Here is a 27,227-nt window from a genome sequence, read left to right on the forward strand (position 1 = left end):
TCGTTTATTGAGTAGTACGTTTTTTCTAAAAGTAATGCACTAAGTCGCTTTTTAAAGATTCTTGTCGGAAGATCTTTAACTGATATGTTTGAATTTTTGGACGGTTTCGGTCTAATTCCCCACGGGGACCAGCCGGGTTGGGGATTTTGTTGCCACCTGGCAAGCGGACAAGCAGAAATGGAAGAAAGAATCAATCTATGAAAAATAAAAATAAATAATACGCCGAAATGTCCGATAAAAAAGGCTATTATTATGTTTGAATTGAAAATTCTGTCAGGCACCAAAGGCTGACCACCTACTTACCTAAGAAAAATAATGATCACGAAACTGATTCAGAAATCATCAAGGCACAAGCCTAATAATTCATTATTGTCTTTTAGTATAAAATTTAAAAAAAAACGTTTATTTTGGAAGGTATCACTTATTCCACGTCATTAAATTCGAAGGTGTTGGGTATCTCTGTATGTATGTGTCTTTTTTATTTATAAATAATAGTACTAACAAAACTTAATAAGGTAGAAACAATGGACGTTGAAGAGATTTTGGAAGAATGTATACTAATATTTTTATGTTTATTATACAAAAGAATATATATTTATTATTAATAGAAAACGCGTGGCCCTCGACAACTTGGAGCAACAAGACATGGGTTATATCGACGAGAGTGGAACCTGCAGCCCATTGGCTGAGAAGAGACCGGCTTACAACCGACCACTAAGCCCAAGGAGGCAGGCTGTTGCTAAACGGTAATCGAAATCATCATCATCATTATCATCATTACTCTCAGATATTAAATTACTGGATTTACTAAAAAAATGTTTTTTTTTCACTTCCTATCTATAGTATGATTAAAATGAAATAAATCAGTGGCGCTACTATACCTTAGTTCTGGGCCTCAGATTTCTTGATCTGTTTCATTTCATTTGTTAATTGTTAAGCAACTTTTGTGTAACAAATTATAAATTCTTGTGAATTCAGCCATTCTAATATTTAAAAATAATATTCTTAATAATATTTTGAGTTGAAATGTCGCCATACATTTGATCCAAAACAGGCAAATAAGTAGATATCTCTGGATGAACGTTAAATTAAGTTTTGTTGACAGGGTGTGCAAAGACCGCGACAGTCCCCTGTCTTCTACTTCAGATTTCCAGGCGACACTTTCAAATGTCAAACTGAGGTGAGCTTTTGATTTTATACCTTAATGTTGTAAGCTGGAATTAATCTACTTTCTTTTAAATGACAGTAGTTCTTTAGATGTTTTTGCTAGTAATATAGTTGTAGCAAGAAAATGGATTAATTCAAGTCGGAAGTGTTTTAGAATGATGTTAGTTATAAAACAATGATCATTTAAAATCATAGTTTTTAATTCAGTATTTTCTAGAAAATTATATCACGCATACAATGTACATAATTGTGTGCTAAATACCAGACAAAATAACTTTTTTTCAGGATAGTAAAAATTACTGTAGCGACAGAACGCACACACAGACAGGTAAAACTAACTAACAACAATCTAAACACTAATGTATCATTCATATTAATATTTCATGGCTTTACTACGATACTATGCTGTTTCAGATAAACATGTGTCATATCTCCTTGTGATATAGTTATATTTGTACAAAAACATCTTGCTTCATACAAATTTGTTTGATGATAGCGGATTCCCGACCATAGTAAAGATTTTTCTTAGACACCAGGCGTGTCTCACATATAAAAAATCACGGATCTGTATCTTTTACTGTGTTGTTGAAAAAGTATTAGACGTAAACTGTACGTATGACGTATCATATGAGATAATGGGAGCATTCTAGTATTACGCCAGGAAATTTTTGTAGATTCTTGACCCTTCCCCCTCCCCCTTATGTTACGCTCCGTAACGTTTTTCTGTACCCAATAATAAAACGTGTCGTTACCACCCAGTGACTCATTGAACCTAAGAGTTGCCATTTATGTGGTGTAAAGTATCGGAAAGTCGAAAATTATATTCACAGTAACGCATACTTCAACCCCCGCCCCGTATCGTAACGTAACCCCAGAAAATCCCCCCAAAAATTCGTTAAGTTATACTTGAAAGCTCCCAATAGACAAATAATTATACATTGTCAATTCAATGTGAGACTCGCTGTTAAGTTATTAAATAATATTCTAGTTGAACTATGGATTGTGCATGTGCATTGTTCTGGACTCTAGACATATAAATATGACAAGATTTCTTCATAGAAATTAGTTGGAAATTCATGAAATAAAATAGTCGTTCATGGGGAAACTAGCATAGTATCGTAGGAAGTTTATAGCTTACTTGTGGGCTAAATTAACAAAACGCTTGCAGAGAAAGAAATTCGCCACGGAAACAAAAAAACTCAGCGCGCTACAGCGGCTTGCACGCCCCGGTTCTAAATGACCCGGATAAACCGATCACTCGCCTCACTTGGCACGGAAAAGACGGGCATTCCACTCTTATAAAAATAGACTGGCCGGCCGAATCCTCTACCGGTAATCTCACGACCAGTACCATCAACTCTAGTCCCATAACCCCAGTCACGCCAAACTATGATCCTCTGGAGAGTGACTCGGAAACCAGCGATAACAAACACACGATAAAAATAACCAGCGACTGCGATAACTGTGATGAGGAAAAATGTCTCAAATGTGAACTCAAAGCGACCGATTACGAAAATATGAAAGACATACGAGATTATTCAGATCAAACACACGAGAGTTTAGAAGCTAGTCCACTACATTCGACAGATATAAGTTACCAGAATCTCAATAGGCTGTCGGCAGTGTCGACGTCATCAAATTCAGAGCAAATATCGAAGAAAGAGGATCTGATGAAAATTATGACTTCGTCGCATGAGAGTTCGTCTAGCTATTCGAATGTTAGTTTAAAACACGACGAGTTGTACGAATGCTACAACTATACGAGGCCGAATTATATAAATTTACAATCTTCTAGTACGTCTAAAAGCTCTCCGGGAAGCCCATTAAAAAGTCCTCTTAAATCTACCATAAGTATTACGTTCCGTTCGCCCACAAAGTCAAAGTCACCGGATTACGAACCGATTATCAATGACACTCCTACGAACGAAAGAGATTCTGTATATGAAGATGTAGATTTAGATAAAAATCTGTCTATAGTCGAAGAAGCAACCATTCCACAGACTGATGCAAGTTTGCCAACTCAGCAAGCGTGCCAACCTGAAGATTTTACCCAGGACCTTATTATATTAGAAACACCTACAGAAACTAATCTAGACGAAAACGTAGATGTCTATAGTCAAGTTAAATTCTTTAGAAAGAGCATTGAAGAAGTCAATGCTATGATATTAGAATCTCCGGAAAGAGATATTGATTATGAAAATGTTAATTTTAATACAGAACGTGACTATGAAAATATTAACGTTGATACTCTAAAAATCTGTGATAAAGTAGATATAAGTGAAAAGGAAAATGAATCTATCGAACTTGAAAACGGTAATGTGATAAAACCGAAAGTCTCAACAAATTTAAATGTTCGTGAATTAGCCATACGTTTCGAAAGTCCTACGGAACAAAAGGTTCCGTTTTCTTTTGATAAATTCAAAACTGAAGTTAAGTTCTCTGCTGAGAACTCATCGGAAAAGGATACACCAGAAATATCTAAAGAGAAGAATAGAGACGCAACCGTAAAATTACCGCCTCCAGTTTCGCCGAAAACTTACAAATTATCCAAAAACTCGTGCAACGCTCGATCTTTGGATGAAAATGCCTTTATCAAAGAATTTGGTACTGATAAAGATAGACGGAAGAGTTTAGAAGTACGCGATGTTAAAAGGACGTCTAAATTCCTCCCAGATTTGAACCTTAATACCGAAGAGCCTGAGCCAAAAATCGATAGCATAACACCCACAACTGAAAACAAAATATCTCTAGTTCAAAGGTTCGACGTGAAACCTGATATAAAGAACTTAATAGGCTTCGAAACTGAGAAGAAATTGAGCAGAGAGAGAATAGAGAAGTATAAGGAAGAACGAAGGAATTTCTTGCGGGAAAAGTATAGTTCACAATCGTTTAGAAGTAATCCAGAACAATTGACGCGGATCAAATTAAAAAAGGAAGATGAGAAAATTGAAAATTGTGAAAGATTAAAAGAAGCTAAATTCGAAAGAAGGAATACAGTTGATTTAGGCCAACGAATGAGGTTTTCTTTGGCTAGAAGTGCTAATGCTTTAGATACTATCCCGTCGCCTTTGAGTCCCGTTCAGGACTTTAACGGGGAAGCCAGTCGAAGCAGGGACGATAGGTATGTATAATTTTGCACGTCTACCAACGATCTTCCATATCACACTAAACAGTTGGTTGTATTGGAAAATCGTTGGTGTTTACATAGAGCCCAAATGTTAATACATAGAGAATTTTGTACATAGTTTGACAAAGCACTAAACGATTCGTATTTTATATCATTCCTAATTGCATTTGCTTTTCTACTAAATACTGTTTTCAAGTTTGGTAGTAAAATAGTCGGAGTTTATTTGAATTAATGAGATCTTTACAGATTTCGAACTATAACTAAATAATAACAAATATTTTCAGGAAAGAGAAAACATCACCGTCATACAACATACGAGATATGGCGGCGTTGTTCGAACAGAAGTCACAGAGCAGCACAAACGCCGGTTGACAGTTAAATAAAGACGGTAACGGAAACGCGAATAACGTGACAAAAACACCGTCGATTTCAAGCTAGGTAAAAACGCTAATTGTGAAATATTATGATTTGTTATACCGTGATCTATTTGGATGACGTCGTTATTTTAATTTTCGTAAATTGTGATTTGTTGTGTATACAGAAATGTAGCTTTGCCTGGCTTCGATCACGTGATCACAGATTTCAATTCAATTGTCCAAAAAAAATCTTTGGTTTCAAGTGCATTTAAAACTTATGTAACGATTCGAGTGCTTATCCAAGATCGCGATTGAATGTGAAATTTTAATTCAAATCCCGTTTATAATACGTGTTATTAAATTGTTGATGACAATATCCAGTACGTAAGGTGTTCAGAATATCGATTTCTGAATAGTTCGTATCAGGCTTGAGTAAATGTCACGTGATATTTAATCAGTCTCTATCATGAGTTTGACGGAGTTTTAAACAGTATTGTCAAATTTTTTGATGTTTGGTAAAATAGAAATGTCGCAGCTAAATAGCTTAATAAGCCGTTCAATCAAGAGGCTAGGCTCTTTACAAAACAGCGCCGTTTAACTAGCGGCATTTGTTAATAGGTGTCTGACATTTAAAAAAAAATTAAAATGTAACATATTACTTTGGAAATCATGATGGCGCCATATTGATCGGGAAAGTTTCGCCGCTAGATAGATGCTATAGTCGACGCATTGAACTGATTGAACAGGCTTCGGGTCATAAATTATGTTTATCTGTCTCGCTCGCACAGGTCTTATGGAAGGGTGTAGTAATGTGCGTAAGACTTGAAGAGGTGTATATCGATAATGGGATAGGTACGATCGATAAGCTAAATTTTGTTTAAGAGGATTTTTTTGCGTATTGCGTAACGAAGCGCACATGTAAATTGTCATAACAAAGATCTTATATTTATAGAAAAGCAACAATCATTACTTGTAACGAGTAATCAGGGTTCAATTTGCGTGCTAAGTATCGATAACGGCTACTAATACTGACCGGCTAATTAAGAGTCATAAATTTGACATATTTAAGTTTTTAACTTGGTCAAAGTCATCATAGAACTGTATCAGTCTTGAACTTGTCTGTGAGAAGTTATGAATAAATGAAATCGACGTTGATTAGTTAAACAAATACACACTTAATTGCGTTTTTTTCTGACTACCCTCAATATGATTTCTCATTGTTATTTTAATGCAACGGTCTATGATGCTTTGCGTAGCTTTCGATATTTATGAAAAGTTTAGATAGAAATATTAATGGGAACAGTTTAACTATTAAATTCGTAAAACATAGGCCTAGTGTCCTAACCTAAACGAAATTAATAAAATAAAATGTTACAGTCATATGGAAATAGTCATGATTGTACCTTTAAAATCAAAAAAATAATTCATCAGAAATGAGAAAACTAAACATCAATTTTTCATTGAATCTTTTGTGTTTCTCGTATACAAATGAAAGCTAAAGAAATTAGAAAATAAGTTTTTGATAAGCTTTGAAAGTATTTACTAAAGTTTGGTAAAATAATTACCGCAATTGCTTATGTACCCTCGTTTTATGTTCTTTAATAATTAAACTGTGGTCTCAAATTTTGTTCGTGAAAAAATTGTTGATTTTTTTATTTATTTAGTAATTAATCGCTTTTGTATAAAACATGTTCGCACCTGTATTAATAGTTGAATTTGAATCGCCGAGTTTTAAGCACGATCATCACAATATAATAAGTTATTGTTAATAATTTTCTATGTTTTTTTTACATGATTGTTGCCATATATAATGACAAAATGCATTTACTATTTTTATATATCGTAGGTACGAGTTATATTTTACTTATATCAGATTCAATAAAAAAATCCATCTTCAGAGAATGTCTTAAACGAAATTATCTAGAAGTTTTTTAAATTATGATTGTTCAAATTGTGGCCTCTTTTAATATATTAATATTATTAGGTATATCTGTACACCAGGCATGATGGAAACAATGCTAACATTATCACATCTCTATGACAGCGTGTTATACATGGTTAATAGCTTTTGTTACACCTTCCCCCTCGAGGGGGGTGTTTATGTCCCCCCCCTCTTAGTAAGTTTACAGTGCGGTACGGAGGCTGGCTATTTAACACTCTGTATGAATACTGCCTTATATAATATAATGTCAAATCAATTAGGCCTATGAAAAGGCATTTTTGAAAGTCATATTTACAAGTAAAAAATATTAAAAATAAATTACTAGTTGACTACCCTTCCAAGGGTAGGTAAGGTTTCATATGGAGAGGAAACTCCTCCTTAATTAATAATTTATAACTCGTACGATAAATTCAGTAAAATAGCAGACAATAATACGAATTGATTATTAACTTTAGCATATACAGTTTAATATTTAGATTTATCCCCTTGTGACGAGTGATTTTTGACAATTTTATGTGTGTACAGCGAAAGAACGTGAACTAAATATATTGTTACCATGGCTACCTATGTATATTTAGTTCAGTATATGTAGTCCACGTTTTATTAAGGCCGAAACTTGTCTTGGTAAGGATTTAGAATTACGTCGCCCGAATTGGGGGTTGCGAGTGGGAGGGGAGTGGAGTAGGAGGGGTAGGGTTGACTGAATTGATGTTGTCATAAATGCGGTCTCAACTTAACCAAGATCTAGTTTACATGTAGATAAATATTAATGTAACAGTTAACATGTAGTTAACAGTGCTATACCATAATTACATCGACTGTAAAATATAGTCAAGTTTCCAAAAAATACAAATAAAATAAACGCAGAAGCACATTCATGTAAGCTTGAAAGTAACGGATTGAATCTGTCAGTTTTTTTCCGTCAAAATCTACATTGATTATAACGGTTTGCGTTTCGTTTCACATGCTTTGACATACACGTCGTTTGAAAAATTATGAAAATTAAGAGAAAAGTATAAAATTTAACGAATTTCAATACAATACACAAAATTATATTTCATTTTTTATATTTAGACGCAACTCCGGCAGAGAAAATACTTGGAGGGCTTCCAATTAAGGTTCCCCGAGATACCTACATAATCGGTATCATCAAATTCAGGCGACATATTTCTAAATCCAACCCAAATCACTCGTGTTTCTTCAGACTGTGACTTTGCCAAATATCTTGTAGCCATATTCTAGCTAATGTCTATGATTTGTCATAGACAATAGTGTCCTTGTAAAACGTTGCCGTTCTCGCTTCTAGCGAGGCAGTAATACTTTACGTACACGAATCGTGAAGCCTCAAATCAATTTTGAAGCAAATAAGTTTTTAATAGTAGGAAAATGTTGATTTACGAGTAAAAAAATCTATAATCAAAAGCATTTAGGGCACAAAAATATACACTTGACATTACATTTCTACATTGACGATAATGGGTCACGCCGTGATTGTGATTGGTCAATTACTATCAAGGGATAAGTCAGTCCTTACCAACCCGCTGAGACCGAATAGGGCGTTAGTCATTAACATTTGTTGTCATGTATAAAAAGAATGGTTACCATGGTAACAATAAAACAACATTTTATATGCTGTTAATGTTTTAAAATTGTTTTGAGGCTTCACGATAGACCTTTGAACCAATTGTAAAACTAAGGAACCCTTATTGTATCCATTTTGACAAATTTGTATGATAAGTATTTTTCATAAGCGAAAATCGTATTTGATACATGTTATGGCAGCTAATACTCATTTAGTTTTTATAATTGCACTTTTAACTTAAATATGTTTACCCCTAGTGTAAGTTAATTTATGTATGTTATCTGTTTTAAATAATGACAACTAAGCAATAGCAAATGTAATTCTTTAATAATTGTGTTTTTTTCTTATTTATCCAAATGCGTGAATCAAATTAGGGAATTACTTAACCTGGGTTGTTTATTGAAACTAGGGGTTTATTGGTGCATATAACAAATACGGTTTGTAATTAAGAATTAATATGAGCTTTAAGCTTCGGGAGGGAGCGATGCTGGAGTATTGTAAAATATTGTAATTTCAGTTGAATCTGGCTTGTAATGTAGTGTAGGTGATAAATTCATTATACACAATAAACGTTATTGCTATATTTGAGAATTTTATTCAACCCTTCAAGATTTGAACAATGAAAGATCCGAAAAATACCATCAAGCAAAATGGTATGGTATGAGAGCACAAATAGAAATATGCATATTTTTTTTATTGTAACAAGCTTAGATTTGTTGTTGTGACCTATCTAGGCTAGGACTCAGCCATTATCTAGTGACCCAGTGCACTCGAATTAAATCCAGGATCTTTCAAAACTATAATTGAATAGGTTTATTTAGATATTATTTTCAGAGGTAGGCGACATGTTAAGAGGTGGCTTCTTCTTTTGAAGAGTTTTTTACCAATGTACCACTCAGTACGACCAAGTCCCTGGATTCTTCACCTGCTGCTTCGATGTCATTACTATAAAAGTGTGTACCTAAATGTAATATTAAATTGCATTTTAAACATTTAACTTGTAATGATATCGTTAAAACCTTTAAGCTTATTAATTTTAAAAAAAGTAAATATATATGGGGTATGTCAACAGTCATTTTAAATTCCGTTATTGATGTAATAAGCTCTGAATTGTCTATTATTTTTAACAGATGTATCGATTGTGGAGTCTTTCCGGACGAAATGAAATTAAGTAAGATTACTCCATTGTTCAAGGCAGGTAGTGAGTCTGATCCGTCAAACTTCAGACCTGTTTCAGTGCTCCCCGCGTTGAGCAAAGTTTTTGAAAAGATAATGCTAGACCAACTTTCTTTACATTTTAATAATAATAAACTCCTACATAATGAACAGTATGGTTTTACTAAGAGTCGGTCCACAATCGATGCCGGTGTGAAGTTGATTTCGGACATATTTAACGCCTGGGAAGAATCATATGATGGAGTCGGCGTCTTTTGTGACCTGTCAAAGGCCTTTGACTGTGTTCATCCAGATATACTAGTTGGAAAGCTTCAACACTATGGCGTTGATAGCAAAGCTTCCAGCCTGATGAATTCATATTTAAAGGGAAGGATCCAAAAAGTGCATATCAACGGAGTCACCTCTCCGGGTTCGCAGGTGTCAATCGGCGTCCCCCAAGGCTCGATTCTCGGGCCTTTCTTATTCCTGATTTACATAAACGACCTCCCGTTCTTTGTCAACGAAGTTCATGAGATGGTATTGTTTGCTGATGAAACTTCACTTTCATTTAAAGTAAATAGAAAAAACATATTATTGAACGATGTAAACAATTCCATCTCTCGTATAGTTAACTGGTTTAATGTGAATAACTTACTGCTTACTGAGAATAAAACAAAATGTATTATAGTATAGTCTTTTATTAACATAACTTTTGCAAATTTAAAGAAAACACTTTTTTATAGCTATTTTCACAGCGTTATGTCCTATGGTATTCTACTGTGGGGTTCAATCCATATTTGTGTTGCAGAAGCGAGCTGTTCGGGGTATTTGTTGTGTTTCCGCGAAAGTCGGTACGGAATAGATTTTAGGAACTAAATATTATGACATTATCCGGTCAATATATTCTTGAAGCCTCGTTGTATGTACAGAAAAACTTAAACTATTTTAAAACAAATGGTGACTTTCACCAGTATAATACGCGTAATAGAACTAATTTGAGTGTGCGACTAACCAGGCTCCAGAAGATAAACCACTCCTTATATGGAAATTGTATTCGTTTTTACAACAAACTCCCAAGCGAAATTAGAGAACTGTCACTAAATAAATTCAAAGCCCTTGTTAAAAGTAAATTAATTAATAAAGCCTTTTATAAATGTGACGAATACTTAAATGATCCTAATCCTTGGGACTGATTTGCTCCAGTTCAAACAGTTTGTATTAAAAACTTGGCGATTGAACAGAGTGGCGGAATGTTTCCTGCCAGTTCTTCTTAACCGCTCTATGCCCTTGACTTGCGAACTGGTTGTAAATGTAAATTTACAATTAATTTGATATGTTTTTCTTGACGTTCATAAGTGTACATGTTAACCTATATGAATAAAGATAATTTGATTTAAAGTACCTTAGATGGATCAGTAATTATTTCTGATCCACCTATAAACTAACAAATACACATTTTGTAATATTTATTGATTAGGTACTATGTATTCAAAAGTAATATGTGACAAATTGTTACTTCATGGCATTCATCGTTTGTTATGTGTTAATGAAACCAGCCGATATCGTACCTAAATAGGTAAGTGATTAGAATTACACACCGAAAATTGAGTATAAATAAAATTCTTAGAGATAAATTGGGGAAAATAAAAGACTTCATATAAATACCACTATATTTACAGACGAGTAAAATTCATAAAACAATATACTAAAACACAATACAATGTTACAAGCATTTTTTAACATAAACCTACATAGCACGCTCAGAATCAATAACACTAATCATATACTATATAAACTATATTCAAATTACAAAAACATTAGGTAAATTTTAAAATCAATATTTAACGTAAATAAGAATTTATATACTTCATGCCACGAACTATGTCAGTCTTCTGTGCCTCACGAAATTACCTCTAAATTTCGTCTTTCTAACGAAGAAATATGACAGATGAACTAACTTCTATATTACTACACAGCAACAGTATCAGCATAATTATAGTTTATAAGACACATAATAAGACACTCATTTATAATTTTAAGGGAATATTTGAGATCATGAAATGACTTAACACAAAACGACGTTTACACAACACACACTAACTTAGATTTCATCACAAACGTTTAGTGTATTTTGTGTTCAAAAACGAAAATATATTTACGTAATTCATACACACGAACATCTGGTTAGATATGATTACTTAGACAAACTGTTTGTTACTACAAAATCTAGGATACACATATAAATACGGAATTTTTAAATAAAGCCTCCTTGAACTAAAGTACTATTTCTTTAAAATGATTAATGCTTTTAAAAAGAGAGAACGGAACTTTTTAAAATGGCTTTGAAAAATATCGTGTATACTGGGCATTACTACCAAACTGGAATCAATTTCGCAAACCATTTTTTTGTTATTATCTTATACTAAAAGATTCTTATATAGAAGAGAGCAAAAACTTCGGTGTGTTTAACTATTCTAAGTGTCATATTAAACCGCTCTACATGTGGCGTTGACGTAAAGAACTAACCTATTGTATTACCAAGTTTGCTAATTTATAGACAAAACAATTAAATGACTCAAATTCCTTTAAATCAAGTGTGAAAATATAGACTCACAATAATAGCCATATGGATTCAGATGTCTGCTTGAATAAATGTTGTGTAGTGACTGTCCATTATAGTATTCAATGAATAATCCCTGGTAGATACTTGCACATGGGCCTAAGTCAAGTCATCAAATTCAGAAGTAGGATAGAAGCACAGTTCTCTATGACAACTTTCATCAAAATTGCCGCTTGCTGGTGATCTACCAGTGTATCTTATCTTAGTCAACAGTGTGTCAAAACTACGCGAGCAAGAGAGACTAACGTACCCCCAGTGTGTCAAAACTACGCGAGCAAAAGAGACTAACGTTTCCCCAGTGTGTCAAAACTACGCGAGCAAGAGAGACTAACGTACCCCCAGTGTGTCAAAACTACGCGAGCAAAAGAGACTAACGTTTCCCCAGTGTGTCAAAACTACGCGAGCAAGAGAGACTAACGTTTCCCCAGTGTGTCAAAACTACGCGAGCAAGAGAGACTAACGTACCCCCAGTGTGTCAAAACTACGCGAGCAAAAGAGACTAACGTTTCCCCAGTGTGTCAAAACTACGCGAGCAAGAGAGACTAACGTACCCCCAGTGTGTCAAAACTACGCGAGCAAGAGAGACTAACGTTTCCCCAGTGTGTCAAAACTACGCGAGCAAGAGAGACTAACGTACCCCCAGTGTGTCAAAACTACGCGAGCAAAAGAGACTAACGTTTCCCCAGTGTGTCAAAACTACGCGAGCAAAAGAGACTAACGTACCCCCAGTGTGTCAAAACTACGCGAGCAAAAGAGACTAACGTACCCCCAGTGTGTCAAAACTACGCGAGCAAAAGAGACTAACGTTTCTCCAGTGTGTCAAAACTACGCGAGCAAAAGAGACTAACGTACCCCCAGTGTGTCAAAACTACGCGAGCAAAAGAGACTAACGTACCCCCAGTGTGTCAAAACTACGCGAGCAAAAGAGACTAACGTACCCCCAGTGTGTCAAAACTACGCGAGCAAAAGAGACTAACGTTTCCCCAGTGTGTCAAAACTACGCGAGCAAAAGAGACTAACGTACCCCCAGTGTGTCAAAACTACGCGAGCAAAAGAGACTAACGTACCCCCAGTGTGTCAAAACTACGCGAGCAAAAGAGACTAACGTACCCCCAGTGTGTCAAAACTACGCGAGCAAAAGAGACTAACGTTTCCCCAGTGTGTCAAAACTACGCGAGCAAAAGAGACTAACGTTTCCCCAGTGTGTCAAAACTACGCGAGCAAAAGAGACTAACGTACCCCCAGTGTGTCAAAACTACGCGAGCAAAAGAGACTAACGTACCCCCAGTGTGTCAAAACTACGCGAGCAAAAGAGACTAACGTTTCCCCAGTGTGTCAAAACTACGCGAGCAAGAGAGACTAACGTTTCCCCAGTGTACCACAACTACGAACTAAACTGGGGGCAGACCCCACTTGGAATCAGCACACGAATCTGGTCTGCAATTTTATCCTTCATCTGAATTCGGTGGCTTCGTAAACAGTTTATTATTATAAAAAAAATACAACTCATAAACAAGCAAACAGTTTTGTAATCTGTGCAAAGGCACAGAGGGCCTTCATTTGTTTAGATTTGGGACTCCAATATTAAATAAATGGTCCCTAAAACACGGCAATGTCACCTCTAGGCACATTCGAGAGATTGTCGTCAATTGTTAAATACATATTGAAAGAGAAAAACATAGCCGTAGAAGACATAAAGTGCCAAATATCGTGAGAATCGTAGAGTTGCAGGAGACTGCACACCTTGTTATTCTGTCGAGATTGCGCTGGTGTCAACTGGAAATAAATAAGTTTGTCTCAATATCATAAGACTCCCCCAAAAATAATATGTTTCATCATCGGACGTCGAGGCAGAATACGAAATTCCAGCCGTATCACCTTAACGTCCGTGTTTCCACAACTGATTGATTTTTAAAGACACTTTGTTGCGCAATACATGTGGAATTAGCTGCCCACCGATATTGTTGTGTATTTCCTAACTAATGCAACTTGAGAGTCCTTAAGAGAGCGTACAATGCTTAAAAAACCCGGCAACGCATTTTCGAGCAATCTGGAAATGTCTATGGGCGGCGGTATTACTTGATATCATTATGTGATATGTTTTGTACTTCGCATATATGTGCGTTAACGCAAAAGCGGCGATAGACAAATAAAATTGTAAAAACCTAAAAGTATTTAAGAAATGTTTTATAATTTTTCACTATGACTATAGTTATAAAAAAATGTCATCACTTACCGCCCAGTTAGTGCTCAAATCAAGGTAAAAATAACTCGAACTGAACCACACTGTATATGTCAAAGCGATGAACACCCAGCTGAAAAATATATTTGGTTGTAAAACTGAGCTTGCGACTCTTAATCCTGAGGTCGTAAGTTCGATTCCCGGCTGTGTGACCAACAGTTTGGTCGAACGCTGAAGAAAAACATCGTGAGGAATCCGGCTTGCCATAGTATATAAAGTTGACGGCGTGTCAGGCACAGCATCACCTACTTGCCTATTAGATTAACAAATAATCATGAAACAGATACAGAAATCTGAGGCCCACACCTAAAAAGGTTATAGCACCACTGATATTTTTATAAACGCTCGAAATTTATGACGAAACTTCAAAATTTTCTCAATAAATTATAACCGACAAAAGAAATTTAATATTAAATTTACAATCATTAAATCAAATATCAAAACTATACTTCTGCAAACTGCAACTTTTTTAAATAACACTAGTTTGTGTGTGTAATACTTACCTATACCATCGAATCGACTCGCGATGCAAGAGTTTCATAACGATGTAGAAAAGAGTGTAAAGGAATAGATTACTCATCAGCACCAGAAGAAGATGAGACGCGAAATCGCGACTATGCTGAGTTACACTGCGGGCAAAAATATATTTTGTTTTATAGTACAGCGGGCAAACGGGCAGGAGGCTGATCTGATACCATGGACATTTTCAAGTGTGTCCTCTGGAAGTCCAGAGGATTCGCGAGTGTGTTGCCATCCTTTTAAGAATGCTTAGTAAAAAATAGGTACAATTTCGTCAATTTAATCTTCGCGAGTTTAGATATATAAAAAAATATTAAGTTCAAATATATTTAAAAGTAGTGTTTTTGCCAACTACTTTAGGATTGGAAGGGTATCAGAAAAGCAAGATAAGCAAGGTGGAGCAAGAAAGTATTGGTGCCCAAGGTACAATATGTATGAAGAAGACAATTTAGAAGGCGGATCTAGATTAATCTAGATTATTTTTTTAATCTAGACTAGATTAATCTAGATAGATTAATCTAGTCTAGATTAAAAAAAACGAAAAAGAGATATTTGCCAAAAAACACACAAACCCCAAAGTATGATTTGTGTTCAAATGTAAAATTATCTGAAATGCAAATTTTGAAATAAAATCGAATGGTAGTCAGAATCTCAACACAAGGTACACCCACACTTTAATTATACTTATATATTTCATAAAATAAATGTTTAAACGACTTACCCATAGGCAGCGATAGCCCAGTTGCCAAGATTGGCAATAACCAGCAACACACACCTTCCACAATGCGTGGGCGTAACGGCTGCTAACGGTTGCCGAACGAACTCAGTCAACGCCTTGTATATCACAGCCCCTTCTAAAAAATTTGAAATACAATAGAATTCTGGGTTTTATTAAGCGTTTTATTGTGTGAGAGGAATTAATTATCAGGAAAACGCGTACACTTATACGTACGTAAACGTACACGCGTTAAAAGTTATACTTCTTTGGCGTTACATGAAAAACTATTGTATTCTACGTTTGTAGAAAAAGCGACACTAACAATAGAAAAAAGGTTTATTACAAGTACAAATGTAAATTGTCAAAGCGATAGATCTATTGTTAACTCACCCCATCGAAACCTGCCCAAATAATATATCTGGAAGGTGAGTACCAAGCAAGTGACCAGATGAAGAACGGTAAATGCCACCCAGAAGTAGAAATTAGCGTTTAGTACTCCCACCAACCCTGAAATAAAAGTTAAAAAATACCTTATATGAGATGCTGTTTGCAATCTTCTTTCTTGCTTGCTCTACGCTCTTGACTTGCGAACTGATAGTATATATAAATTTAGAATCAATTTAACATATTTTGGTCGAAAAACCAATATCAGATGTAATTTGCTTATAACTCACCAATAAATATAATCAAAGCAAGAACGCCAAATGTGGCATGCGCCCGCGCATTGATGTCCGGGTGTCGCGATTGGTATATCTTCACCATACACAGCACACTCGTAACATACATGAACGACGTGTCTGCACAAATACAAAATATATAAATAATACGTGCGTACAGAGTACATGTCAGAAGTGTAAACTAATTATTACGAAGGTAAAAGCCCTGAAAGATGATCATGATCACTGCATGTGTTTGCATGTCTATATTCACACTGTTCACACACTGTATACGTGCTAATAATAATATAAATAAATAAATCTGCGTATACTGCACAAGACGTTATGCGACAGATTGGCATCTAAATTTCTAATATGCAACTAGTAAATGAATACATCAACCAATAGCGTGTATTTTTCTCGATCTCCCTTTCTCACTCTCTCTCAATCGCTCTGTCCCTTTTCGACAAAAACGCTGCACATCTTTGTGACGTTTCATCAGTAAAAAATTTACCCTAGACGCTAAAGCAGTTTCACTTCAAAAAATAACATGTTAGAACAATTTTCTTTCTTCCCTGAAATCTCATGTTCGTCTACAAAACTAAAGATCAAAAATGATCATTTTTAACAAATTTTTTTCACCACTAATCCACTTTTTTTTTAATCAAATATAATGTCAGTTGGAGAGAACATTATTTTCAGAGCAATACTCACCAAATTGGAAATTCATGCTATTGGGGCACACGTGGTACGCTGCAGAGAGGAGACCTTCGCTGACCAGAGCTATCCCCATCGCGTATAAAAGACCAAAGTGCTGGGGTATACCGAGCTGTGGATCAATGAAATATTTGTACATTTGAAATGTATTTTTATAACGAAAAAAAACTTCTAGATTTTCAAAATTTAGTTGTGGAAACTTGGGAAACGACAGAAAGAGACAAAAGACTATTAAAGAATTCAATATACTGATTTCATTTTTATAATAACCCGTGGAACCAAAATTATCATCATAAAAAACCTAAAATCACAAAAAAATCCCCTACAATTCTCAATACTTTTCTATAAAAATATAATAAACACGCTGGCACTGTTATGGAATAACACGGTATAGTCTCAAGAATGTTTAAAACATTAGCGCTACAACCTTTTTAGGTCTCGACCTCAGATTTCTGTAACTTTTTCATGATCATATGTCAATCTAAAAGGCACGTAGCACCAAGTGCCTGACACAGGCCGATATTTTGGGTCGAAGGCAAGCCGGTTTCCTGGCGATGATTTCCTTCACTGTTCAATCGAATATCAGATGTGCACATCGATATAATTGGTGCACAACCATTTGAACCTACGACCTCAGGAGTCTCACACTGAAGCCTATTTTATTCAATTCAGAGATTTATCACAAAAATTCATACTTACATTGACATCCACATATTTCCTGTGTCGATTCCAAACTTCTATGAGGAATAGGAATCCCAGTAAAATGTATCCTAGGTTGGAATACACGTGATTGAAGTCTGATAGGACAACGAGCGGATGGGCGCAAAGGAAGTTGAAATAGCATAGGTCTTGATTTCCCGATTGGTTGAGTAACTGGAAAAATAATGAATAAAAACCCACTCTTATTCATGTTATACTTCTTTTGGCACGTTAAGAAAACATGATGAGAGTAAATCTTGACGATGCGCGCGCAAGTAAAGGAACGGCAACGGACTTTTCTTTTAAAAATAATTTATTAAAATGCACAGAGTGACAGCACTTAATTAAGAACTAAACAATAATCAACTTAACTTCTATATGCTTACCAATTTATACATTAAAATTACTTACTAGGTACTCGCTGTTGCTGACACACAACCTACATTTGGTTTAGTGCTAGCAAAGCTTATATGGGTAGGGTTAGCACACTTAACTCGCACACCTTCATAAAAAAACCGACTGAAGTTAGCTATAGTCAAAGTAGTTTTTTTTTTGTTATTGCATTATATTTAAATAACTAGATAATCCGTTACAATAAAACTTTCAATTAATTTAATCGTGTCGTTTCTTTTATAAACGAAAAAAAATTTTTTTTTGGTTGTTGCGCCAAAGATGTATAATTTCTAAGGCGTGTACATAAGAACACGTTTTTTTCGTTATCCCACAGCTAACATAAATTACATATACAAAAAGGTTCAAACATTTTCGAAAGGAAAAAAACACAATAGGAAATAAGTTTTGTATCGCGCAACTCAGACATACAACGACCAATATTTAATTTACTAATTTATTTTTGGGACATATATAATTTATGTTAGGCAGGAGTACTAAATAAAACAACAAAAGCCCAAATCAAAATATTCTAGATACGTTTAAAAATGTATCTATCTTTCGAATTGTATTTATATCAGTTACAGTTAAATGAGATTTTTGTGTATTGAAAATAAAAATAATAAAAATATATAGTCAGTAATAAATTGTGATATTTTTTAAATCACTATGAAATCACTGATTTATTAAAACCAATTTCGTAATCCTATTTTTTTACATTAAGATGATAAGGAATAAATGGGATAGCAGGGAAGAATTGGAAAATTGGTGACGAAAGAAGAAGAAGGAGAAGAAAATGGAGGGTAAGTGACAAGGGGAAGAACAATGGAATATTAGACATGTAGTTAACATGGTCTTAATACCCTAATTATGTAGTACACGATTACAGACTAACAACGTAAAAAGTGCCACCATAAAAAAAGCTGAAAGAAAGATTGGAAGAAAAATGCTCAAGTAATTATTTCTGTTATAATTTAAGGTATATTTTGTAAATATGGATGATTGTTTCAAGGAATAAATGATGCTGAATTACAATTATTTTATTAAACACATGTTCCTGCAATAGTAACTTACCCTTTGATACGTAATGACGAGTTGTATTACGGGTAACGTATAAAACACCGCGACTGTCAACACATTCCAAAGGTACATTTTGGACCTCGCTGATAACACACGAGGACGGCATCTGAAATTAAGAAATCTTTAATATTTCAAACTCAAACTATCTTTATTCATATAGGTAAACAAGTACACTTATTTATTTATTTAATTATAAGTAATCTAACAGCTTGATCAGGGGAAAGGATAAATGGAGTAAAATAGTCACACAATGGATCCCAAGAGATGGAAAGAGAAAGAGAGGTAGACCACAAAAAAGATGGGACGACGACATTAGAAAAGTCGCGGGAACAACATGGGGTAGAGTGGCCTTAGAAAGGCCAGAATGGAGTTGATTGAAGGATTTCAATTTCATTTCTGCTTGTCCCCTTTGCCACCTGGCAAGCGGACAAGCAGAAATGGAAGAAAGAATCAATCTACGAAAAATAAAAATAATAAAAAGGCTATTATTATAATCTAACAGCTTATACTTATACATATTACAATACAAAATACTAAGACAATACAGAAAGCCAAAACAGATTACATAGATAAACAATTTATGTATAAAAAAAACAGAAAACAAGCAAGCGCATTAAAAGACAAAGATATAGGTGTCCATGGGCGGCGGTATCACTTAACATCAGGTGAGCCTCCTGCCCGTTTGCCCCCTGTTCTATAAAAAAAAAAAAAAAACATTTTAAAAAACAAAAGAACAAAATTAAAAAGCAACAAATAATAACTAAGAATTTAAATCTTCTACTTAAAAAAATCAGAGTCTTCCCGCTTCTCCAAGTGCTTTATGACATCTCTCTTTTTGAGGTGGAAAAGATCAATGTCCTGACAATGGTTGTCATAGTTCGATAAAACCCTTAACATTGGCGAAATACGCAGGTAATTCGACTTCGTACGAGGCACACTGAACAATTTTGAGTATCTTGTCGCATACGCAGGAGGGATTTTAAATGAATGAATGTCAAAAAAAATAAATTTATTGTAAATTTACATTTACTACCAGTTCGCAAGTCAAGGGCGTAGAGCGGGTAAGAACGAATACATTTCGATATCGGATATAGAATAGGTCACATTGATAGTATCTAAACGTATGAATACAGGGAATACAAATATCTAAAATATTTTAATATTACCAATTCTGCAGTTAAAATGTTTATTGTCACATAATCAGCTGTTGTCGTGACCGCCATCTTGTTTTACATTATTAATCAACACGCTGGCTTTCGGTCAGACAGACTGTTAAACGTTTTTGGCGCTGCTTTATTTAAATCAAAATGCTAGCGACTTGAATAAACATCGATCTTTAATTAACTGTCTAGGGATTCAATTAACTCTCTGATTTAACTTCTTTTCTGCGACATAAACACATATAAATAAAACTCCATGGATGCTCATAATTCAAAGCTGTAAACCACGCCTAAGCCAACACAAAAAATGAGATAAATCAATAGTCATATCTTGTACATACCTAGAAAGATTAGCGACACACAGCTTATTCCCGTGCAAATATAAATTACTCTCAGTATTCACATCGTCCACAGTCGATAAATCAGAATCGGTGTCTGATGATGAACTGCCATCTAAAATAATTTCTTTATATAATACTAGCTGACCTGGCAAACGTCATTTTGCCATGTATATCATTTATAATACAATAAAAAATAGGGGTTGATCGTAGAGGTGAAAATTAGGGGTTGTATCTATTTTTTAATGCTTTATCATAAAAAATTAAAAATAATAATTTAGGGGTGGAAAAAAGATGTCCGATTCACAGACACACCCAATATGCACACAAAATTTCATGAGAATCAGTCAAGCCGTTTCGGAGGAGTGTAACTGCAAATACCGCGACACGCGAATTTTATATATTAGATATATTTGCAGTCGGTCTCAGTTGCTGTGTGGGCATTGTGTGTCCATGGCCGGCGGTATGATTTATCAGATGAGACTTCTGCCCCTTTACCCCTGTTCTATAGAACTAAGGTATATTTGGACGCAGCGGACTAACCTGTCTTAGTGGGTATATCGCCTGCGCAGTATCGACTCCCGCTACTGCCATCTAGTGTTGGTCTTATAAACGACACTTGCGAATTGTCGTGCGGCGTAATTGGCGGCAGAAGTGTTTCTGAGTAAATAGAAGAGATTAGCTACCTCCTTGTGAACTATCTTTTTCTTCCAAATACATATTATTCTTACTTACCCTGATCTCGTCTTCGTCTTTGACATAGTATCACTATTATGAAAGCTATATAGAAAGACAGGAAAAACCCAAGCGCTGTTCCGGCAGCTATCATATATTCTCTATATGATATTGTCTCAATCACACGGAGACTGAAAAGAACACGTACGATAGTTTAACGTGACAACATACGAAACATTGATGAAACGATTGCATACTTAAGTATTCAAGTGGAAGAGAGATAGCTATGGCGCAAGCCTACCATGAGCGTAACGGGACAGTGAGCGTATCCGGACAATGAGCGTAACGGAACAATGAATCATGCTGTTCCGTGTTTGCAGCCAGCGTTCAATTTACTAGACGTTGTCACGTTCAGTAAAATTAGCAGCAATATAATATTTATTTATTAAAACCATGCCTCTGCTAATATTAAAATACCCAATTTTCCTACAAACTTAAAGTCTTCATGTCTCTATCGGTAAAAATACAATACCGCCCATAACAGATAAACGAAATGGCTTCTAGTCGAGCACTTTTTTCGAAATGAGATAAAATTTGTCGAGCATGACGTACGACTAAGAAGGTCGACTTATTTGCAACCACTTCTAAAAAATCCCCATGTCTACCCAATCAGTTATTAAATAGCCTAAAGTTATGCATCATGAAAATAATTATTTTACTAGACAACTAAACAAGACTGCCATGGTTACATTAATCAACCATTTGTGTACATTATATTTTTCTGTAAAATTAATAATAATACATACCCGCAATTTCTAATTAAAAACACACAAATGCTCACCTAAAACTTTTGACTCTGCCATCATTTGTCGGTACACTCACTTTGTCGTCCCACCCAAAATACTGAGCCATTTTTGGTAAAGTTGCATTAGATACCGATTCACCACTACAGTCCTCATCCGACGTCTTCACTATGAAAACGATGTAAAAGCCAATCGGGAACATGTCTTGCTGAAAAAATCATTACATGCAGACAATTTCCACATTACTAAAAATAATCTATTTTGAAGTGAAACTTCTTTAGAATCGTTGTGATTTCAAACCGGATGCAACGGAAAAGCGACAGTAAAAAGAGACAGAAACATTAATTCATATGATTTAACGTGGGAGAAAATGAGATAGATAAACTTCTTTAGAATCGTCGTGATTTCAAACCGGATGCAGTGGTAAAGAGAGACAGAAACATAAATTCATAAGATTTAACGTGGGAGAAAATGAGATAGGAGGCATTATACAGCCTCTCTTTACTGCCGCTTTTTTATTTGATCGAATTTCAAACTTTCGTTGTTTTAGTTTTTGCCAAACTAAAGATTTATATTAAACTTATAAATTAAAATGTATCATTAAAATATACTGTTTTTATAGAACACACACATTTAGTTAGTGGAAAATGATTAATTTATATTTGATTAATTATAAAAACTTTGCTTTTAAAGGTTTCACTTTTACCATGTGTGAATTGCACATATGTTTTTTTTTTTCTTTAAATTAATTTGTTTGTATAGTATCAGTTATCTTTATTTGAAGAGAAACTTCTAATGCGACTTCCAACAAGGTTGCGTTAAACGTTTAACACTCCTGAGAAGGGGGCTAGAAAGAGACAGAGCGAGAGTGTATGCTTCCTTTTCATTTACACGTTACGAAACACTTCTTCTATGTTCTTCTTATGTTCTCTGTATTTTATATCTTCTTTATCAATGTAATCTGTTTTGGCTTTATATGCCTTTTTATTTCTTTTATATTTCTTTTATATTATGAAAGTGTAGCTGTGAGATTACTTACAAATTATTAAATAGTATTGCTACAGAAAATCTTGGTGTGAATGTTTAAAATTTAAAATTAAATTAGATTTGTTTTAACATATTCAGATATGGTTAGCAGATAAATACATCTATATTCGCACATTAAAAAAACTAGAATAAATAAATTTAGTTTGTTTGTCTAACTTATACATCTCATTTTCGTAATCTTCATTATTGAAGATTCTAAATTCTCCTTCTTAATCCAACTTTAGAACTGTACCAAAAATACTTACAGTAAGCGTGATTCCACCGCGTCTAGTCATTGTGAGATAATATCCATCATACAATATATCTCTTTCGTTATCAAACACTGGGCACTGAAATTTTTTTTTTTTATAATTATACAAACTTACAGTAAAATTGACTCACTAAAATCATGAATATAAATTTAGTTTGTTGACTACATTGGCATTAGTGAATTACATTAAAAACTGAAGATGTATGGATGTAAGATAGGAAGAATATAGAAGAAACTAATTTAATAATAAACACAGGGTAGCAATTACAATGCTTTAGCGACCAATGTGGTACTTATTTATCACTTTTCAAAAATAAACTCTATCTTAAATAAACTTACCGCGAAATTCTGTATCGAAACCAGAGCACAAATATCATCATCAGATTCAATCATTAAAATAACACTTTTTGGTTTCGACAACCATCCATAGTCTATGTCCATATTACGGTTCAAAAAACCCTTTTCACCCGAGCAGAGATACTTCTTTCTCTCCCTTGGTGTTGCCATATCAACAATTTTATTTTTGCGCTGATCAAATGGGTAAAAGTAATATTTAGGCTGGCTTGGTGTACTGGTTAAATTTGTTGTTGTATTGAGTTTTATGTAGAAATCTTCAACTGTCTCAACTAGGATGGTAACACTGATAGGATCTGGAGATGAAGATGTAAGATGGACAATTGGGGTATTTAGAGATGTCATATCTGAAAAAAATACAAAATTCGCGTTTAGGGAATGTAATTTATTTAATTTGAGGATGAAGTTTAGCAAAATGACTAGCTAAATGGTGGATTTATAGTGCTGTGAAAATAAATTATTTCTGAAGATGATTTAATTCTCACAAGTCAATATTGCTTTCATGAATCACAAACAAACTTACAAATGTTAAAAATATTGCAAATTATTCTAAAATGTTTGATTTTATTAACCATGTTTATATGACCCGATGCGTATTGTCAATTTAACACAGCCAATTGTCCAATAAAGTGAATACAGTTGTAGAATTGCAATTTTTAATGTGACCTAGTGAAAACGTCATTTGTCTATACAGTTTAGCAAAACTAAACTTTAACAAGCCTATATATTAAGTTAAATATTTACGTATCAAAGGCCCGCAGTACACCCTTATCCATTTGTCACTGACTGAGGCGTGAAAGAGAAAGAAATATGAGAAAATAATGTGAGGGAATGATAATGGTATAGCCAAGCCTCAACATGACAATAACATTGGATTTAGTTCTAAGATGGTATGTTTTAATTTATCTTAAATAAATTCTAAATATAAACTCAGTGTTTTAATTGTTTCCTTAAAAGATTATAGTCAAGCCATAGTCATAGGGTATTTATACTTCCTGATAGGCTTCATGGTAAAAATTGTGTTTTGAACAAACTGGGTATTTCAGTTGGTTTATAACTTTGGGTCACAAATATCAACTTACGACATGTGTCTTCATCCTCCGAAAATATATTATTGTGAGGACAGAGTGTCCTTGATATATTTGTAAACTTTTCCAATCCATTAAGGGTTTGCACTGTCATTGGTAACTGCCATGAAAACACACCTATAAAGTAATTCAGCTGTTATTGAAATTACAATACTTAAATCTGTCAAACTAGAAATATTAAGTAAACACTAAAACAAACAATAATTAAACTAGATGTTCAAATAAAACTCATTTGATGGGTTAGGTGTAGATACAAATTAATACTATAATATTCTAGAGATTTTAAGTGCGGCAGAAGTCACATTCAGTAAAAGACAACCTGTCTTGTTGAAGAGATAAAGCAATAACTTTCACCCTGTAGACTGCTACCAACCAATATTTTTAAATATATATATACAAAAGAATTATATATAATATATATGCTTACTCAGAAACATTGTTTTCTGTTAGCGGAGAAATTTACTTAAAAACAAAAAATTGCTTGATTTTAATATCTTAAAATCATAGAAATAAATGGGAAAATATAATGCTACACAAACATTAATTACATGGGTATACCTTTCTGTTGCCTTGCTGTTATGAACAATGGATATGTTTGATTGGCAAAATCACTTGCAACTGTCACCCGTGCTGGTGTATCATAAGCTTCAAAGTCCTAAAACATAATTTTGGGAACAATGAAGAATATATTATATTTTTGCCTCAATATAACCAGAGAGTAATGTACTTTATAATGAGGGTAATGGTTGAATGTCTGATAAGAAAAATCCTTTATAAAATATAAATAGTACATTTCTTAGATAAGCATTAAAACATATTTGAGGACAAGGTCCTCAAGTATAATAAATTACTTACACCACCAAATTCCATTATGTATTCAGTGTTTTTACTGACTGCCACTGTATATGGCTCATTATACTTATATCTGAAATGTTAATGTAAAATTTTATGACTGCAAATAAAAAATTACCTAGATATTTTTTAGTGACATTCCCTAACTAAAAACGTCTATATTAAAATTTAATTTCGTAGAATAAGATAAATTTGGTTGCCCATTTACTTTTGTTACTAAATTTACAAATGAACTATGTAGTTATTAAATCACTTCGTTACATCGATAGTGATGAAAACTAAGGACGAAATCAGAAATATAGTACAACTCAACTGTTTACATCGTAATTAATTTAAAACTTACGTATTGTTATAGTGAAATATAATTTCATCTCTGTTAAGACCAAAACAAAGGCAAAATCCATTTAAAATTACACAGGCTTTCAACCACCAATAATTCATTGTTAATTGAATGTCTCATTTAATAAAAATTTATTGTAAAAGTAAATACTTAGAAAGGAATTATAAAAATGTATGTGCACTTTATATTTCTAAAGGTATACAAATCATGAAGAATATTAAATTTTTAGCTTACGAATCTAAAATTAATTTACATTCATAAAATTTAAAACACAAATCAGACAAATGTTGCAACAGACATCAACCAATAACAAAAAATTTCATAATTGACATTTACATTTCAGTCTGTTAAAGACGATTGACTATTGTCAATCAATGCGTTTAGACTTTATGGTGGGTTTACACGCTTGCCAAGCCTTGGCAAACTGCAAACTGTGCCAAGTCTCCACAAATCTCGTTTGGCGTTTGGATGGCGTTTACACGCTTCACGCTTGTGAATGCGTCACTCCAATACATCCAAGCATGGCGGACACCGAACTTGTGACGGCTATTATATTTGATTTAACGTACTTTTAAACATCATCAAACCATATATGATCGTTTTTTACATCGGATTCCAGATGCATGGTTCCATTTGGTAATGTTCCAGAAACGAAAGACTCTCCTTATTAATGAAATAAAATACGTTTGTTTTGGAACATAAGATCATCATGGTATCACTTATTGACTTTTAAATTAGTTGAGTTTTCTTCTAATATTCGCGAATATTATTTTTTACCACATAACGCCCGTATTATAGAGCGTATATGAAAATTAAATCTAATTTCCACACCTGTCAGACTATTTTTTGTGTATAAATTATGGGATATTTCAGCGCTCAAGTCGAGACTGACTTGAAATAGCAATTAGAATAAGGAATACCCAAGAATTAACAGCCCATATAGCCCACACAATGAAAGTTTCTTGTCTACCTAAGAACAATAATGATTATAAATGTATAGTTTCATTTTCAGATTGAAAAAGTGCAAATCGTTGTTTCTCTTTGTTTCTTTCTAACGTCGGTCCAGCGTTTTAAATAAAACATAATTTTTAGTTTTAGTTAATATTAATTTTATTTTTTTTGGTTGATAGATTGCTTATGTTTATGTTCGCTCTGATGACTACCCTTAGAAGGCGTTCCTTGGAGAGAGGAAAAGTGCGACCTCCAATACCATCGAAGCGAAGGCAGGAGGTCTTTTAGAGAGAACACAGCGTCGTGGCCTTGTAGGCAGTAGTATTAAAATATAGTAAAGGTTCTTTTAGGTAATTCTTAAAGCAGCAGGACCACCGTTGGGCGATCGTCTTATGGCCG

At 34.1% G+C, this 27,227-nt stretch overlaps 2 protein-coding genes across 7 annotated transcripts in view; one reads left to right on the forward strand and one right to left on the reverse strand.

Moving 5' to 3' along the window:
* The window catches only part of LOC111001290 (GTPase-activating protein CdGAPr), a 50,789-nt gene extending 42,032 nt beyond the window's left edge, over nucleotides 1–8,757 (forward strand). For 4 of the 6 annotated variants that reach the window (XM_045631296.1, XM_045631295.1, XM_045631294.1 and 1 more), the window contains exons 23-26: nucleotides 609–746; nucleotides 1,106–1,180; nucleotides 2,336–4,288; nucleotides 4,579–8,757. In XM_045631296.1, coding sequence (XP_045487252.1) covers nucleotides 609–746; nucleotides 1,106–1,180; nucleotides 2,336–4,288; nucleotides 4,579–4,666 — 2,254 coding nt within the window. In that variant the 3' untranslated portion in view covers nucleotides 4,667–8,757. Of the gene's footprint in view, nucleotides 1–608; nucleotides 747–1,105; nucleotides 1,181–1,452; nucleotides 1,496–2,335; nucleotides 4,289–4,578 lie in introns of all 6 variants that reach the window. The other 2 variants (XM_045631297.1, XM_045631298.1) reach the window with 2 other exon arrangements.
* A 2,228-nt stretch (nucleotides 8,758–10,985) lies between these two features.
* LOC111000283 (SID1 transmembrane family member 1) lies at nucleotides 10,986–26,011 on the reverse strand. Its single transcript, XM_022269670.2, has 19 exons — nucleotides 25,881–26,011; nucleotides 25,541–25,610; nucleotides 25,244–25,340; nucleotides 24,680–24,802; nucleotides 23,583–23,944; nucleotides 23,239–23,322; nucleotides 21,985–22,154; nucleotides 21,204–21,334; nucleotides 21,012–21,128; nucleotides 20,472–20,583; nucleotides 18,965–19,076; nucleotides 17,501–17,674; nucleotides 16,799–16,913; nucleotides 16,103–16,225; nucleotides 15,819–15,935; nucleotides 15,432–15,564; nucleotides 14,695–14,820; nucleotides 14,186–14,264; nucleotides 10,986–13,725 (listed from the first exon to the last, which is right to left on the reverse strand). Exons 1-19 carry the CDS (start codon nucleotides 25,976–25,978, stop codon nucleotides 13,549–13,551), a joined length of 2,520 nt encoding a protein of 839 aa, XP_022125362.2. The 5' UTR covers nucleotides 25,979–26,011; the 3' UTR covers nucleotides 10,986–13,548.
* Nucleotides 26,012–27,227: the final 1,216 nt, after the last annotated feature.

Source organism: Pieris rapae, chromosome 15 (genome assembly GCF_905147795.1).
Source record: "Pieris rapae chromosome 15, ilPieRapa1.1, whole genome shotgun sequence".
In the NCBI taxonomy this organism is placed as follows: domain Eukaryota; kingdom Metazoa; phylum Arthropoda; class Insecta; order Lepidoptera; family Pieridae; genus Pieris; species Pieris rapae.

Excerpts from the sequence above, each read along its gene's own strand:
- LOC111000283 (XM_022269670.2), bottom strand. The coding sequence starts at position 25,978 with ATGAATTATTGGTGGTTGAAAGCCTGTGTAATTTTAAATGGATTTTGC. Across the intron at positions 19,077-20,471 it reads TGTGTCGCTAATCTTTCTAG|ATGCCGTCCTCGTGTGTTAT; the intron begins GTATGTACAAGA and ends TCTTAATTTCAG. Across the intron at positions 15,936-16,102 it reads TGCTTTGATTATATTTATTG|GGTTGGTGGGAGTACTAAAC; the intron begins GTGAGTTATAAG and ends CTTTTATTTCAG.